Genomic DNA, 18,217 nt, shown 5'->3' with positions numbered 1-18,217 from the left:
GCATAAAGATACTACCATCAATCTAAGCTGCCCTGAGAAATGTTGTAGTTTGACTCTCATGACTGCTTTGTTTTACTTATATTAAATAATTTTTTTTTTTAGATTGCCACCTGAGCTAACAACTCTTGCCAATCTTTTTGTTTTTTTTCTGCTTCTTCTCCCCAAATCCCCCAAGTACATAGTTGTATATTTTAGTTGTGGGTCCTTCTAGTTGTGGCATGTGGGGCGCTGCCTCAGCATGTCCTGATGAGCAGTGCCATGTCTGCACCCAGGATCCCAGCTGGTGAAACCCTGGGCTGCCGCAGTGGAGCACGCGAACTTAACCACTCAGGCACAGGTCCGGCCCCTAAATAATTTTTTTAAAAAGTTAAGAACTTAATGTGATATTACTAAAAGGTTACACATGTTAAATTGCTTTACATTTCTTTGTCGTAATCTAGAAAAGAGTTATAGTTTTTAAATGACCTGTTTAACATAGATACGCCTTTAAGTAGGGTGAAATTTCCACTTCTTCCCATTACTTTTTTAAAAGCAGAAGCTATTGATTTAAAAAAAATAATGACTTTTCTCTAATTTAGAAAATCATCAGTTTTCTTTCTTTTTAAGTGACTGTAACCTTTAGGAAATAGCTTGGGAATGAGCTTTTAGTTTAATAAAGGTGGATGTTTCTCAGAATATTCAGAAATATAGGCTTTCTTTTTTTTTTTTTTTTGAGGAAGATTAGCCCTGAGCTAACTACTGCCAATCCTCCTCTTTTTGCTGAGGAAGACTGGCCCTGAGCTAACATCCATTCCCATCTTCCTCTACATTATACGTGGGATGCCTACCACAGGAGCTTTTGCCAAGTGGTGCCATGTCCACACCTGGGATCCGAACTGGTGCACCCCGGGCCTCCGAGAAGCAGAATGTGCACACTTAACCGCTGTGCCACCAGGCCAGCCCCAATATGGGCTTTCTTTTTCCAGAACATCTTTGTGTATGTTTAATAACTAAAATGGTACAAAGCAGTGACAAAGGAAACAGAAAAAAAGGAAACCAGATGTACTTGAAACATTGCTTTAATTGATCTAATTGGAATCTGTGTTTTTCTGGCTAATGACTGGAGAGAATGAGGAAAGTTGGACTAAGTAGAATCAACCTCTGGTTTTTAAAATTCAGGTTTTAAATTGTAAGAGGACATGTTACTATATGGAAGTAAATCCTATCATTTCTGAATGTGATAAATGATCTTTTACTAACAATTTTATTAAGATATTAAGGTGATTGAAAGGAAACATATAGTTAGATCCTTTTGCACTTTTTTCTTCCAACAGCTACCATTTTGTCCTGTGGATGGATTATTTATCTCACATATTATAATTCTCGAAATGTTGGTCTTATTTTAACACTAGTTCTTAACAGATTGTACAAGCATGGCTATATCCATATTGGTAAGTTTGAGTAACATTGAATTCTTTTCTTCTGTGTAATCTTGAGATGTATATTATTAATTTATATTTTATAAACAGATAGTAGCCTTAGAAATTCCCCTTTGTTTCATGAAGTTTAAACTAATCTAACTGGCTTCTCTCACACCACTCTGTAACTAGAGGGAAACTACTGCCTGGTTATGTCCTTTACCTCATTCTTACTAAAGTGTTTCTATAGTAACTTTTTGACTTTTTGTGCTTATAAAAGATGCTCATTAAAATAATTTGAATACTCTAGACACATATAAAATATGGGCATAGAGATTTCCCAAGAATCCACCATCCAAAGAAAATTTCTAATGCTCGATGAAGTTTTTCCTGTTTTTTTTTTTTTAAGTAACCAATACCTAAAAAGTCTATAACTGTAAGTTGGAATCATCTTGTGTATTTCATTTTTCGGCCTCTTTATTAATTTAGTTTCTGACTACTTATAAGTGGGAAGTTGCAGAGAGATAGGATGACGTCTCAGGAAGCTATGTGCTTTGGAAAGCCCTAAACCAGTGGGGAAAAGGGGTGAAGCATCCCTGAATAGAACCATTTTAACCGTCCTTAGAGTTGAGTACCTCTTAGTGGACATAAACAAAACTTCTCTCAAACATAGTAGTTTTCCATTAATGTGAGGCAATGACTGGTTCCTGGAGTCACCCAAATACTGCTTTGGGTTTATTTAATGGCTGTGCATAATTAAGGGAATTATCCACATGAAGCAGATTTTTAAACTAATGTCCTCATATGGTTGTTTAGTAGCTTAGTCCCTAGTGATGATACTTATGGTACTTGTTGTTATATTTGAGGAAAGAATGTTAGAAAATTAGTAAGGCTGTAAGGGTATCAGGACAGGAGTAGGGAGAGAACATTTAATTATTGAACAAATTGAATGCTAAGATTATTTTAAGCTTTAAGGGCTCTACTATCTGTCTAAACGATTACATTAATCACTATTGTTTTTTTCCTACAACAGGCTCCTTTTCTTTCTCTGTTCTTTCTGGAAAAGTCATGGTCCGTGAGATCTATTACATTACAGAAGACATGTCTATTAGGTAAAAAACAAAGCAAATAAAAAAAGAACCCATCTTAAACAAACTTGAAATATTGTAAAAATTTTTCTGATTATGATACTTTAATATGACTTGCTTTTTCATATAAAACTGCTTTTTCAAGTAAAATCATTAATCAAAAATTATGTTTTTCAGTAAATTGTACCTGGTGAATTGATATTTTAAAATGTTTTAGTCAGTGGATTAATTTAGCTAAGGTTTAGGTTGGCAAAAAATTTATCGAATAGCACTTTATAGAAATGAATAGTCTCATTTCCTCCTTGGAAGAAAAATTGAGACATTTTTGTTGTAGAATTCATGGTGGTCATTTGTTATATAAAGCAAGGATCAGAGATGTTGATAACTCTCATCTGTTGCCTCCTTATTATAGGTAGTAAGTTTTAGACTTGTTTAGCATGTGTTAGCAACTCTAATTTTACTTTAAGTAGGAAACATCACTCTGAAGATAATATGAAATGATAATTCTTATGTTTAATATATTCTCTCTTCTTTAAGTCTTGAAAGAAAAGCTTACTCGATACTGTGATTTTTTTCCTTAAAATTTGTTACTTAGAACTTGAAAATTTTGAATTAGTTGAGAGGTGCTGGGGTTTGGCGACATTCATACATCACTTAAAATAGTAGAGGCAGCTTCATTGTGAGTCTAAAATTGTTTCCTAATTCAAAGTAAAAAGTTAAGAGGCTGTAAGTTTATTCTTTTGGAGTATGAGGTGATATGTCATTACAGAAGTGGACTATCTTTAAAAGTTTCCCCTTAGAGTGATAAGACCCCTTTTCAAGATTTGGCTTTTTGTTTATATAATTTTAACACCATTTAAAAAATATTTAAAAAAGAAAAAGTTTTTCCTGTTAGCATTTAATTTTCCTGTTAAATGTAATCTGATATTACATTTTACCTAAATAGGAGAGACTAATTTAGAGGTATCCAAATTCTCTTTTCCTTTTTTAACTGGAAGATTATGAAACATTTAGGTATGCCAGTGTTTTGAGAGTTTTCTCTATTTCCTTATTATCAGTTGCTTGCCTTTTACAATAACAAGCTAAGAAATGAGTTAAGTAAATTCTTACTGAAGTTTTCATTTCTTGCATAGAATTCAAGATGGATTTATAATTTTTCGGTGGTGGAAAATGTATAACCCAAAGCAGAAGCAACATGGTGAGTTTTCATTTTTTCATGTGTTTGAAATCTTCAGTCTTATAATCAGAGTTTTCATTTATGGATATTGAAATGTTTCAAATTGTATAATAGATAAAAATATTTTTAAAAGCTTTGGAGTTTACAAAACTCTTATTTTGTCACTCCTTTGCTGAAAATCCTTTAGCTTTTCTCTTGCATGGCTAAATTTAGTTACTTTAGCCTATTATTGTTCAGGGTTCTCCTCATTATGACCCTTACCCACATTTCTAGCCTTCCTCCTCTAACATCAGTGGACCTAACCCCACTCTGTGGTTAAAATGGCCCTCCGAGCACTCTTTAATCATTTTTCCAAGACACTTTTCTTACTTTTCAGCCTCCATGCCTTTATTCATACTTCTATCTGACAGTACTACTAATTTTCATTTATCTACTATGGTAAGGATCAGCAGAAAAGAAAAATTTCAGGCTCTAGAGTATCTTCTGTTTCTGCTTTTTATCATCAGAATTTTATCATCTCAGAATTTTTTCCTCCGGTCTTCATTTCGTGACTATAGAGTCTCCTGTCTGTGCCCCTAACTTGCCTACTCTACATTAACCCAACCGGTGTCTTCAAGGAGAATCGACCTTGTCTTTACTTCTAGAATAGTGATTCTCGAACTTTTTGGTCTCAGAACCTTTTAAATTCTTCTAAATTGCTGAGGACCCCAACGAGCCTTTCTTTTTTTGGTGAGAAAGATTGGCCCTGAGCTAACATCTGTTGCCAATCCTCTGCTTTTTGCTTGAGGAAGATTGGCGCTGAGCTAACATCTGTGCCAGTCTTCCTCTATTTTGTATGTGGGATGCCACCACAGCATGACTTGATGAATGGTGTGTAGGTCTGCACCCAGGATCTAAACCTGCGAACCCTGGGCAGCCAAAGTGGACTGCGCCAACATAACCACTATGCCTCTGGGCCAGCCTGGCCCCCCAAAGAGCTTTTGTTTATGTTGTTATATTTATTTATTTACTGCATTCAAAATTAAGCCTGATAATTATAGAAACATTTATTTCACTAAAAGTTTGTATCATAGATCTATTACATATTAAAATAACATACTTTATAGAAAATAACTTTTCTAAAGCAAAAAAAATTAGAAGAGTACCATTGTTTTATGTTTTGCAAATATTTTAAATGTCTGGCCTAATGGAAGATGATTGGATTCTCACCTCTGCTGTGTTCGGTCTATTGTAACATACATCAGGTAGCCTTAAAATAAAACTCCACTGTCCTCTCATGGGAGAAAGAGAAAAAGTCAAACATCTTAATATAATAATACTATTAAAATAGTTTTGACCTTGTGTTCCCCCAGAGAGGGTCTTGGGATTCCCCCCAAAGGTCCCCAGACCATGCTTTGACAACTACTGTTCTAGAAGATTTTTGTTTTTTTTATTTTAAAAGATTGGCACCTGAGCTAACAACTGTTGCCACTCTTTTCTTTTTTCCTGCTTTTTTCTCCCCAAAGCCCCCAAGTACATAGTTGTGTATTTTAGTCGTGGGTCCTTCTAGTTGTGGCATGTCGGACGGCACCTCAACATGGCCTGATGAGTTGTGCCATGTCCGCGCCCAGGATCCAAACCCTGGGCCGATGAAGCGGAGCACACGAACTTAACCACTCGGCCATGGGGCCGGCCCCTGTAAAAGATTTTGGTTGGGGGCCTTTGAATGTAGAGTGGAAAGAGGATGAAGCCCTTCCACCTTTTTTTTTTAGCCATCAGGACAATCTGTGTTTCTGGCACCCTGTGTTGGATTCTGAAATGGTGTCTAGGTTCTGTATAACTTTGGAACTTTCTGGTTACATATTGCTCTTCTTTTTATGGGCTTACCTAGAAATCTTACCATGATTTATAACTTTGCTCTATGGGAAAATGGATTTAAAGTTCCAAAAGTTTTAAAACCTAGCACAAGTTTGCTCTAGCCTAAATTACTCTAGATTTCACTATTACTTCACTATTGTTTAGTCTTCTTTCTTCTTACTGTCATTCCCTTCTCCCACATAGCTTTCTCCCTCTTAAATATTACTCTACCTTGAAAAGTCTGGCGTAAATGGGTTAGAATTTGGCATCTGAAGAGTTAGTGAAATCAGAATGATTAGAAAGAATAATAGGCAGATTTCATGTCTGGAAAAAGTTTTCTAAAACTTGGAGTTGTTTCTTAGGTAATTTTGAAGAGAGGCCGAGTGACTTCACATAGTAAAAGTATTCTGTGGAAGTTGCGCATCGGCCCGTTGCATCTCATCTGCGATTTAGGATGGCTGTGTGTTGTTAACAGTCTCTGGTCTGAGATTTTAGAATATCAGTTGTTAAACCAGCCTTTTTACCTCTTTCCTCAGCAATTGCTATTAAGCATTCTCACAGGAAAAAAATGTTCTTTAGATAGTCAATATGTTAGTGCACTGGGAATCTTTTAAATTTTGACCTTTCATGAAATATGAATAAATTCAAAAATTTGAGTTACTTTTCGACACTTTTATCCATGTTAAATTTTGAGGAGACAATATTCTTAATAACTTTTTGTATTGTATTAGGCTAAAAGCCTTAAAGTTGGCATTTAAATAAGGTGTTTTACTTATGCTTCAGTGACACCTGAAGCTTATTCTTAAGCTCCATTCTTTTGAGTTCAGTCCCAGCTTTTGACACACTTGCTTAAATTTGAGCAGGCCCAGTGTTTCTGTCTCTGATTTAGTTTGTAAAGTCCATGTACTTTGTCCCTTAGAGACACATTTACTTTAGGACCGTGTTTTTTCCCTGAATGTCATACTTCTGGTAATCTGACAGTCTTTGTAATAGATGATTTGCTGTTTTCACTTAATCTTTTTTCCCACATGTTTAGTTAACATAAGCTTTATTGTTAACAAGGCTGTAGTGGAGCTGAAACAAAAGTTCTATTTGTTTAGCTGGTTTGTAATTTTAAAAAAATGCCTTTTTGTATGTTTGTATATTTATATTAGAAATGTTATTCTAAATTTTTTTTAGTGTTTTAAGATATTCTTGCATACTGATAAAGCCGTAGGGAGATGGCAGGGTGAGGAGGCCCGTTTGACCTGTCACCACTCCCATCCTGTGCTCTTTACTCCGAGATTCCAAGGAATCAAGTTCGAACCAACCAGTTTTCTCTGTTTTTATAAAAAATTGAAATTTCTTATCAATTTGGAAGCAACTAATGTTTTCAAAATCCCTCATTTTGCAGCTAGAAAAACAGAAATTCCTGTGATTATAACTGAAAAAACCAGAACTAAAACCCAGGTCTGCTTATGTAATTCTAGTCCTCCTTATATTATAAAACAGGCTTGTCAAATGTGGCTGAAATGGATTCTTGGAAATTCTTATCTGTAAACATTGATCGCAGCTTATGGGAGAAATGAAGACATTCGTAGTATCCAGAGGCAACTGCAAGTTTTAAAGCTCAGCCTAATGAGATTGCCCAGTTCAGAATGTTCTTAGACATGAGGAATACCATCCTAAGTTGTTTATAGCTTTTTTTTGAAGAAAATAATTATTATGAAATATCACTCTCCTTAAAGTAGATTGCTTTTCACCAAAATATGTGAATGATGAGGTCAAGAGTAACTGACTCAGGTGCTTCATGAAATAGGTAGCTTTTGATAAAAATCATTACCTTATTTAACAGGTACTTATTTTGCATTCACTTTACTGATCATTGTGTTAAACTGAAGAGGGGATTAAAAAAAAAAAGACAGAGTAAGTGGGTGTTACTTGAATCTATTTGGGGAAGTATGTGAATATAAACAATTATAATTAAAGGAGAGAGGGAGCAGTGTGTGTGTTGAGGAAAAATAGTGAGAACCATCCTCAAAATTACCAACTTTGGTATGGACCACTTGGTGTGGTCCCAGGCAGGATCGTGGTTTGATGATGTTTAAAGTTCTGCCCATTTGTCAGGAGGCAAAATGGTAGACAGAGGGCTGTTGTGAAAGTCCCATGTCTTAAGCAGGATGCATGATGGGGGCAGTGAGTAGGATTATGTCAGGCAGAGGTGGAGTGGAAGGGAGGGTAGCTCAGATGGAATAATACGTTTGACCAATGGCATTGAGGTGGGAAAACAGAGTGATGTTTAGAAATTAACAAATAATTCAATTTGGTGGTAAGTGTAAGATGAAGGAAGAATAGGGGATAATTTGGAAGCTGTGTTACGGAGAATATTGAACACCTGGCAGCCACCACCATTCAAGGGTTTTTGGGCAGGGGAGTGACATGAACTAAGCTCATTTCAAAGGATATAGCAAAATGTAATCACTACTTCAGATTCATACACCCCAGATTAATTAAATAGCTCAAATATTGGCCTTTCCTTGACTGGCTCTCCCATCATTTCTTTGTGTCTTGAATTCTTTTTGTCACTCTTAATGTATTTCTATGTCTCTGCTCTCTCTCTCTAATTTTCCATAATGTAGAACGTAAATATTATCATAATTTTTGGCTGTCTTTTGTTCTTCTTAATATTTAAGGATATTATTTTGTCTTGATTGTTCTTTTCCATTTTTTGTGTGCCAGTAGTTTGCAATAGGAAAAATCTTCTACACCCCCCATTTTACAGTGACATTAAAAGTTGATGGACTTTATCAGTTGTCACTTTTGCAATTCTAATTATTTGCTCAATGTTTTACCTACATTTTAACATTTAAATCTATGTGCTCATCAAGAAGAGCACAGCTTTGGTGAATGTTCAAAGAAGTTTCTCTTTCAGATGCTTTTAAAAGAAATTCTCTGTTATAAGGGATAACATTCTTAACAACATGCTCACAGTCACACCCTTCAAAGGTAGAGACACAAGGCCAGGTTGCAATGCAGGAATACGTGGTTTGGTCTAAATGTATTATTAGTCTAGCATGATTCAGGGACAGAATTTAGAATGTAGCACCTAGAGGAATGAACAGTGTGCAAACTAAGCTTTTGATTAAAAAGTTGGACAGTATTATGGAATGTATATTAAAATAGTGGATTATATTCACTAGCAAGACCTTACAGTCTAGAAATTATTTCTTGCTGATTAAGGGCAGATTCATGTGCTTTGACAGTTAAACAGGAAGTAGCAATGGTTGACATTTCTTGGTGGAAAATTTGGAAGCCTAACTGGGGCGTGTGCCTTAAGAGAGAGATGACCGGTAGCCTTCCAAGGAGGTGGGCTAAGGGCTGTCTGTGGGTAAGGCCAAGATTTCATTATGAAGTTTAGAACTGCTCTGTTAGGAGAAAAGAACTATGTTCAGTGCTGAAAATTCTATACCATAGAATTTGGTTGGGATGTTTAAGCCAGGAGCAGATTTAAAATTGTCAGTTGTCAGTTTAAACCTTAAAAAAAAGGAAGCAGAACACGTTTAATTTGTTTACCATGGAATTTGTTATAAAGTATTCCCCGAGGTCATGAATTAGTGATCTCTTATAGATGGCTATTGGCTAAAGGCCAATTAATGAGGCTAAAGTTCAGACATCTTTATTTTGTTTCTAGGAGAGTTGATTTTAAGCTATCCTTTGGAAAATAAATAGGACCAGTTCCCTCTTAATAGATGAAGATATAGTATTTAAATGAATACTGGTCTTAGTAACTAGGCATGCATCCTTCTTATCCAGAGGAATTATTACATTGTTAAGAAGTGAAAGGAAGATGGTAAAGTATATCCCTTTCTGTTATTTTGTTGCTTAGAAGTTTTAGCCTAATATAATCTAGTATTTTTAAATTTGTAGCATCTGAATCTTATTTGGTTGTTAAATAAAGGAAATAAAAATCCCTGAAAAATTTTTAAAAGGTCAGTTGACTATCTTGTCTTTGTGCTAGGTGTTGATTCTAAGTATTACGAGGCCTTGGCAGCACTTCTGCACTTTAGGTTTTTTACTACAAATATTATGCGTCCCAATTACATATTAAATAAGTGCCTTTTTCCTAATTTCCTTTTGGAAAACAAGACGTCTTAATTAGTTCTTTGCTCAGGAGAATTAAGTGACTCTACAACATTCACTTATTTCCTTTCTCCATAAATTAAACACTTGTTAATTGCCTTTTATGTCTATGGTTATGTTATTATATGTTATTATGTCTATTAACATTTTTTCTGAAGTAGTCATTATATTTAATATAATTGATAAATAGTTTTATTTTGTGGTTAAGAGCCAATATTTAGAACCTGGATTCCAGTCTACTTCCTAGTGGTGTAATCTTGGGCTCCTACTGCAAAGGTGGTGGATTGAATGAGATTGTGGGTAGAGGGTCTAGAACAGTACCTGGAACATGGCAACTGTTCGGTAGAGGTTAGCAGCGTTTATTATTATGAACATTATATCACAGTATGAAAAAGAAAGAAGACAGTTCAGTGTAATTCAAAAGTGAATACACAATTTATATGACTAGTAAGAATTTGATCTACGAATCTACGAAGACAAGGAAACTCACTTTTTATGTATAATAATCCTACAGGTAGATAGGGAAATTCTCACTTTATAGATGAGAAAAATGAGGCTCAGAGTGCTTTAGGTACTTTCCCACAGTGTTAGTAAGTGGTGTTACTGGGATCCAATCTTATATCCTTTCTGCTGTTTATTTACTGCCTTTCTCCAGTTCCTGGAGAATCCAGTGCAGAAACCCCCAACTTATTTTATTTTTTAAAGAAATTGTGTGAGTGTGCATGTGCACACATGTATGTCTATATGTGGGAGATATATGCCTTAGGAACCTGTCTTTTGGGAAGGTGCTCTTCTGTCTGTTAGGGGAGATCTTTATTTATGAGGATGTGTCCTGTTGATTTGGGAAGATTTTCCTGCCTATGTGTGTGGTACCTCTGCATGTGGGCTCTGTATGTACTTACCTCTGTGAGGATGATACTGTGAGTGTGCTAGTACTTGTATGCATGAGAGTATGTGCATGTGTGTGCTTGTCTTTGTGAGTGGTTCTGTGTTTGTGTTCATGAGTGTACCTGTGTGTGAATGCCTGCCTCTGTGTCTGTGCTTTTTCCTGTGTCTCTGCCTCTTTGGGTGTGCTTTGGGCAACCTGCCTCTTTGCATGTCTGTGTGCATTGGGATGGGTGTGGGGGGATGGAGGGGATAGTGCCACGTACAGTAGTCCTGAGGATGACAGAAAGCTGGGATTATTGACAGGGGAGATCCTGGGCAAAGGCTCTGGAGAGAATACCATGTAAGCTTGGCAATCAGCCAGGCTTGGAGATCTGATTTACTGTTTAATCACGTAGCTTGCTGGCTGGAATATTGCTAATGCAGGTGAAACAAATAGAAACGATAGAAGAGATTTAAAAAGTGAGATGTGAACTCAGCTAAATCTTTCTCTTTTAACAGATGAAACCAAAAGTTGCTTTTAAAATGCTTATAGCCTCACTATTTCTTCAATATTTTTCTTTTTTTTTTAAGATTGGCACCAGAGCTAACAATTGTTGCCAGTCTTTTTTTTTTTTTTTCTGTTCTTTCTCCCCAGATCCCTGCAGTACATAGTTGTATATTTTAGTTGTGGGTCCTTCTAGTTGTGGCATGTGGGACACCGCCTCAGCATGGCCTGACAAGTGGTGCCATGTCAGCGCCCAAGATCTGAACCAGTGAAACCCTGGGCTGCCGAAGCAGAGCATGTGAACTTAACCACTCAGCCACAGGGCCGGCCCCTGATATTTTTCTAAAGTGATTTTTGGAAGGAAAAGAGTGGTCTAGGCATTTTGTTCAATCTTACTTAAAATTTAAAAACCCATTTATTATTTCTATTTAATGATTTAACATATTCATTGAGTACCTCCTAGGTCCCAGGCACTGTTTTAGGCATGTTTAGGAATGCCACAGGAAAAACTCCTGTCTAATGGAGTTTACATTCCAGTGAGGTAGGGGGAGGTGACAATCAATAATAAATAATGCAAAAAAAAAAATCGGGAAAATTAGATAGGGATTGTTGAGGGGATCTTGCAGTGTTTTACTATTAAGTTTTGTTTTCTTTTAAAGATTTTATTTTTTTCCTTTTTCTCCCCAAGGCCCCCCGGTACATAGTTGTATATTCGTTGTGGGTCCTTCTGTTGTGGCATGTGGGACGCTGTCTCAGCGTGGCTTGATGAGCAGTGCCATGTCCGCGCCCAGGATTTGAACCAACAAAAGCACTGGGCCGCCTGCAGCGGAGCGCGTGAACTTAACCACTCGGCCAGGGGGCCAGCCCCTAAGTTTTTAGTATTTATCAGTGTTGTCAAAATTCAGACATAAATACCTTGGTGTCCTTCGCAAGTCAGTGTAGCTGTATTCTTATCATATCAGTTATATATGGAAAGGAGAATCAGTTGTGCGTGTCTAGCAAGTTAGCGATGAAATTAAGAGTAACCCTGTTTCCATTTTTATACGGTCGTCGTTTGTTTATTCATCACAGCTGATCCAATTAGGGGCCAGTCCAGACTCTTAATTTTCCCTCTTACTGCTTCTGCAGCTCATCCACGAGCCTTTATAGCCTGTTCCTAGTGATCAGGGCGTTTGTATTCAGGGATCACGGTAGACTAGTCCAAAAGTAAATTTGAAAACAAATGATTTAATTTTGATTGAGTTGTTTATGACCTTGAAGAATTGTATAAAAGTTAATTCCTACTTGTATAGATCAACATGGGAATAGAAGAATATTCCCCTTTGAATTTATTATGCTTTCGTGTGTTGAGTTTTCAAAAAGTCTAAGATCTATTTGTTTGTGGATATTTTTGTTTTACTTAGGAGTACGATTTGTGGCAAGATGCTTTGTTATTCTTTCATATAAATGAGTCCTTCTACATACTAAGAATTGTTCTAGGCACCGGGGATGGAACAGTGAATAAAACAAGTCTCTCATCTTACAGAGCTTGCTTCATTAAAGTTGGGAAGGATTCAGATAATTAGCAAGGAAATATGTATAGCATCGAGGAGTGAGTGAGGAAAATATGGCATCGAGGAAAATAAAAGCAGGGTCAGAATAGGGAGTGCAAATTTTCAGGGAGGATGCCGTTTCACAGAGGGAAGTCAGGAAAGGCCTCATCGTTAGGGGATAGTTAGAAACATGAAGCAAGTCAGGAAATGAGTTATTGTGGATATCTGAGGGAAGAACATTTCCTGGTGGTTCTTTACCTGTTTCAATCCCAAAATGGAGGCTAATTTACTTGGAGTAAGGATTAGGAGGAGAAAAGAGTGTGGATCCTGTAGCATTTTATAGTTCACTTAAAGGACGTTGGTATTAATCTGAATGGGAGGGGAAGCCATCAGAAAATTAGGGAGCAGAAGAGTGACGTGATTTTAGTTAACAGTTTTGACAGATCTGGCCCAGGTGTAAAGCGCAGGCATAAGGAGAATAAGGGCAGAAGCAGGGAGACTAGTTAGGAGGCTCTTGTGTTGAAACAGGTACAAGTTGATGGTGGCTCAGGCCAGAGTGCTGAGAAGTGGTTGGATTCTGGATATATGTTGAAAGAGAAGCTAATAAGATTTGCTGATAATATCTGGGACGTGAAAGAGAACAGTCAAATTTTTGGGCCTGAGTGATTGAAAAGTTGACTTGCTGTTGATAAGAGGGGGAATATTGTGGAGTAGGTTTGGGTGGGAAAACCAGGTGTTTGGTTGGATATGTCAAGTGTGAGATGCTTGTTAGACATCAAATTGGAGATGTTTGACTAAACTGCTGGATATTTGACCCTGACATTTTTGCGAGAGCTCAAAGGTGATTGTTGAGGTAGGGTTTAAACCTAATGAGTGATGCAGTTTGATTTACTTATTTGAAATTGGATAATGATATTTATTATCGTCGTCTTAAAATACTTCCTGTGTATTAGAAAACCAGCGTGTTTCCTCTTCTTTTTATTTTAATTTTAAGAATTTGACCTACATCAAGAAAAATGGGCAAACATTTGATATAATAGTTTAGGGAATTGTCTTAGCTTTTAGTCGTGTGGTAAATGTGAAGAAATAGAGAACATAGGTCAAGAGCTATTTAAAAACACCAGAAAAGTTATGGCTTCTAAACATTAGTTTTTTGAAAGATTGAGTTTATCTTTTTTCCTCAATTGTGTTAGGAAGTAATGAGGAAAAAAACCTAGATTGGAGTAGCCTTACTGTGTGAAAAGTGAATGTTGTTGATTCATTTTCCTTAGTTTGTTTTTGAGATATGAGTGGCAGTATATTTTTAATTTATTAATTTAAACTAAAATTTATATTTAGTTTTAGGGTGTTTGACATTTCATATGCTTTTTTGCTGATAAGAAGAAATAAATTTTGGTGAAATTTTGTACCTTAGTAAAGGTATATACTGCATGTTTAAATCACAGCTTAAGCTACTAAGATGAAAGTTAATAGTAATTCTCTTTACCCATTTTTAAAAATGAAGCTGTTCTAACTGGTTGTATCTAACTTTAATTGCTTTTCAATTGAATTTGTTTGATAGGGATATTATTCATTTTTATCCCCATTTTTGATAGGGATAAAAATGAATAAAGGTTAAAAAAGAAATCTCAAAAACAGACATGTATGATTCCTGACAAAAGAAAGTACTGACTAGGTACCTTTTTTCTGACCCTCCTTTGTTGACATGTGATGCACTATCTTAGATTATTTCCTAAGCAGAAGGAAGTGCATCATCTATCACTTTATAGATGGATTCGTTAATTAGTATTGTTCCTTGTATTTAATGTAATTATGTCTTTATTTGAGAAGATTGTTTGAAGTCTACAGTTCATAAAATCTTTATTTTAGCATTGTGTTTTTAAAAACAAACTAGTATTTATGAAAAATCCCAGTCTCTATGATACAAAAGCTCAAATACTAAATGATGTTTAAATGGGTCCTACTTTGAACGTTTTACTGTTTTTATTTTAGTATAAGTTTATGGTAATTATGGTAAAGTTTTATTTTGACTCTGTAAGTGGCACTTTAACTTTTGTTGTTATACAACCAGAATCTAGAAATTCGGGTTGTTTTTAGAATGCTAAATTAAAATAGTGACATCACCTTTTTTCTCTCTTTTGCTAGTGTTTTATATATTTTTTAATATAATTCTCTTTATCACATAATTCTGTTTTAAAGTAAATCATTTGAGTTATTTTAGCTTTGAAGAGAGACTTGAATAAAAACTTTGACTAAAATTTTTAAAAAGTTGACTTAACCTTTTTTTTTTTGCACTTGGTGTCTTTAGATCCAAAAGCAGAAACCAGATTATACATCACAGTCAATGACTTTGAATTTCATGTCTATAATCGTTCGGATCTTTATGGACGTCTTCAAGAATTGTTTGGTTTGGAACCAACAATAATTCCACCCAAGAAAGAGGATGATAAAACACGGGAAAATGGAAGAACAAGAACTCAGTCCAAAATTGAAAGGTTTGTTGTCATACTTGAATTTTATTAATCTCCAACATTTAAACATTTGCTTTTATTAGAATATCATTGACACTATTCACCTAAACACAGCCTAATCTTTCTTTGTAGCTTAGCTAAAACTTTTATTCACATAAATAATTATATTATTCATTAACAAATTCAAATAATACACAATTATATATATGTAATATAAAAAAAATCCTACTCTACTCCTGCTCACCAGTCCCACTTCCCTCCATATTGATAAGTACTGTTACTATCAATTTGCTTTTTATCCTTTTGAGTGCATGTACATAAATATATACATACATGTACATATTTAAGGCTGAATATACAAATACGCAATTTTGTTTTGTTTGTTTCTGGGCTCTCTATTCTGTTCCACTGACCTGTTTGTCTGTTCTTTCAACAATACCACACAGTCTTGATTAGTGTAGTTTTCTAGTAAGTCTTGAAGTTGCGTAGTGTCAGTCCTCCAACTTTGTTCTTCTCCTTCGGTATTGTGTTAGCTATGCTGGGTCTTTTGCCTCTCCGTATAAACTTTACAATCAGTTCTTTGTCGATATCCACAAAATAACTTGCTGGAATTTTGATTGGGATTGCATTGAAACTATAAACCAAGTTGGGAAGAAGCGACATCGTGACAATTTGAGTCCTCCTGTCTGTGAACATGGAATACCTCTCCATTTATTTAGTTGTTCTTTGATATCTTTTATCAGAGTTTTGTAGTTTTCCTCATGTAGATCTTGTACATAAATTGTTAAATTTATACCTAAGTATTTCATTTTTTGTGGTTCTAATATAAATGGTATTGTGTTTTTAATTTCAAGTTCTACTTGTTCATTACCAGTATATAGTTAAGTGATTGACTTTTGTTGTTAACCTTGCATGCTGTAACCTTGCTGTAGTCACTTGCTCTAAGTTTTTTTGTCAGTTCTTTCACATTTTCTACATAGACAATTGCGTCATCTGCAAATAAAGAAAGTCTTATTTCTTCCTTCCCAGTCTGTATACCTTTTATTTCCTTTTCTTGTCTTACTGCAATAGCTAGAACTTCTAGTTTGAAGTTGAAAAGGAGTGATGAGAGAGGACATCCTTGCTTTATACCTCATCTTAGTGGGGAAGTTTCTAGTTTCTCACCATTTAGTGTGATGTTAACTGTAGGTTTTTTGTAGATATTCTTTATCAAGTTGAGGAAGTTCCCTCTATTCGTAGTTTATTGAGAGATGTTAATCGTAAATGAGTGTTGGATTGTATCAAATGCTTTTTATGCATCTATTGATACGATCATTTGATTTTTCATTTTTAGCCTGTTAATGTTAATTGATTTTTGAATATTGAACCAGCCTTGCATACCTAGTAGTTGTTTTTTTCTATGTAGATGATGACATTTATTCTCAATTAAATATTTAATGGATATTATGTCCCAGGCACTGAGCTAAGGTACTGGGGATACTGGGAATATGACAACTGTTCTGTCTTAAAGGAATTCATAGCCTAGTTTGGGAGTTAGAGTAGTTAATAGGCAATTTTAATGCAAGATGTATTACCAGAGGGACAAGAATAGAATTCTGTGGGCACACCTAGAAGGATCAGGGAGGGCTAGAACCTGAAGGGTAAATGAGTTAGGCAAGGAAGGAGATGAAGACTCTTGCATAGGGAAGAAACATCATATGCAATAGAGAAGTTGTTTACTAAGTCTGGAGTGGCTTACTTGAGGTGGGGATAAATTAGACTAAAATGGTTAGCAGGGTCCAGGTGTTAGAAATTTGGCTTTACTCCAGGTCAGTAATGCGGTGGTATGATTGAAAGGAAATAAGATTGGGAGCAGGGAGACCAGATAGAAGGATGTTGTAACAATTTAGGGAAGAGATGATCATCAACTGGATTGGTAGCAAGGAGGGAAGGGAGAGAAGTAAATGGATTCCAGGTATACTTAGGCGCATGAATCCGTAAGACAGATTAGATGTGGAGAATGAATAAAAAGAATGAGTCAACAATGAATCAAAATTTCTAATTTCAGCAGTGGTCTTGGTTAGTCAGGAAACCTTAGAGAAAGAGGAGGTTGGGGGACGTAGTAAGGTCAGTTTTGAACTTAGTTTTACGCACCAAGGGCCACCTTAGTGGATGTGGCCTCAGAAGTGTGATTTAGGATTATCAGGTTATTGAAGAGATATACCTCGAGTTTTCATCTGAAATCCTTAGTGAATTGCTGTGAAATTTTCAGTTCTTAAATTTTGTGTACTTTGTGTATGGCCAGGTGCTTTTTTCTTACTCTTATCCTATCATTTTCATTTTATTGAGAGGAAATTATTTTGGAATGAAGCGGTGGGGGTAGGGAAGGAAAAGGATCAGCTGAGTTGTCAGAAGTGCTTAAAACAGTAGAAAACATTAAAGTGACTTGTAGCTTGGTCTTTTGTTTTAATAATTTGGCGGTCTTATAAAATGTTGCAGTGCATTGGGATCAATGGTAGATGTAATGACAGCATAGCACAATTTATACTTTTGTCCTTAAAACTTGTCATTCTAAAAATAGTTTTGTTATTATAGCTTAGCAATCTATAAATTGATATATGATAGACTGCTTTCCAAGAGACATTTTAGGTATATTGTGTGCTGCTAGATGGTCATTGTTTTGTTTACTGGAGCAGTCATTAGATGTATTTGGAAAGGTACAGCTGGTGTTAATAATGTATATTGTGAGGAGGTCACCCATATCCTCAATTATGTAAGTTTTTCTTGTATATGTCAGTTTTTTAATTTTTTTCTTCTCAGAGTTAAAGTAAAAACAGAATCTCAAGACCCCACATCTTCATGGAGATCGCTTATTCCAGTCATAAAGGTCAATGTGAGCACAGTAAGTAAATTCTGCTACAATTAATGTTTGGTGGATTATTAACAGACCCTTTTATTTTTGAAAATATAATTTTCATTTAAGAAAGTAATTTTGTAGAGTTTTTTGGTTCTAGTTTTCACGCAGTGTAAAAGAATTATTTTAACACCAATACAATTTTAGCACAAATCTTTTAGACTTTAAAGGCTATCTATTCACAAATGCTTAAATTTTTTAAAATACTGATCTAAATTGATCAGTGGAGTAATTTAAATAGTATATAGTGCTAAAGTGCAATCATTTTAGTTGTTGCTTGAAAATTCTTGTTATTAGATCAGCTAAGAAACATAAAAGTGGCCTCAATAGTA

General features: G+C 35.4%; 1 protein-coding gene across 21 annotated transcripts in view; it reads left to right on the top strand.

Annotated features, from left to right (window-relative positions):
- The window catches only part of BLTP1 (bridge-like lipid transfer protein family member 1), a 194,760-nt gene that overhangs the window by 20,952 nt on the left and 155,591 nt on the right, over nucleotides 1-18,217 (top strand). For all 21 annotated transcript variants that reach the window (XR_011537220.1, XR_011537221.1, XR_011537219.1 and 18 more), the window contains 5 exons: nucleotides 1,314-1,430; nucleotides 2,431-2,509; nucleotides 3,619-3,683; nucleotides 14,830-15,016; nucleotides 17,792-17,873. Coding sequence is in view for 17 of the 21 variants with exons in the window: in XM_070609157.1 (XP_070465258.1) it covers nucleotides 1,314-1,430; nucleotides 2,431-2,509; nucleotides 3,619-3,683; nucleotides 14,830-15,016; nucleotides 17,792-17,873 (530 nt within the window). In the remaining 4 variants the exon portion in view is untranslated. The remainder of the gene's footprint in view (nucleotides 1-1,313; nucleotides 1,431-2,430; nucleotides 2,510-3,618; nucleotides 3,684-14,829; nucleotides 15,017-17,791; nucleotides 17,874-18,217) is intronic.

The sequence above is a fragment of the Equus przewalskii genome, chromosome 2 (assembly GCF_037783145.1).
Source record: "Equus przewalskii isolate Varuska chromosome 2, EquPr2, whole genome shotgun sequence".
In the NCBI taxonomy this organism is placed as follows: domain Eukaryota; kingdom Metazoa; phylum Chordata; class Mammalia; order Perissodactyla; family Equidae; genus Equus; species Equus przewalskii.
Note: the sequence above shows the minus strand (reverse complement) of the source record. Positions and strands in the feature narration are given on the sequence as shown.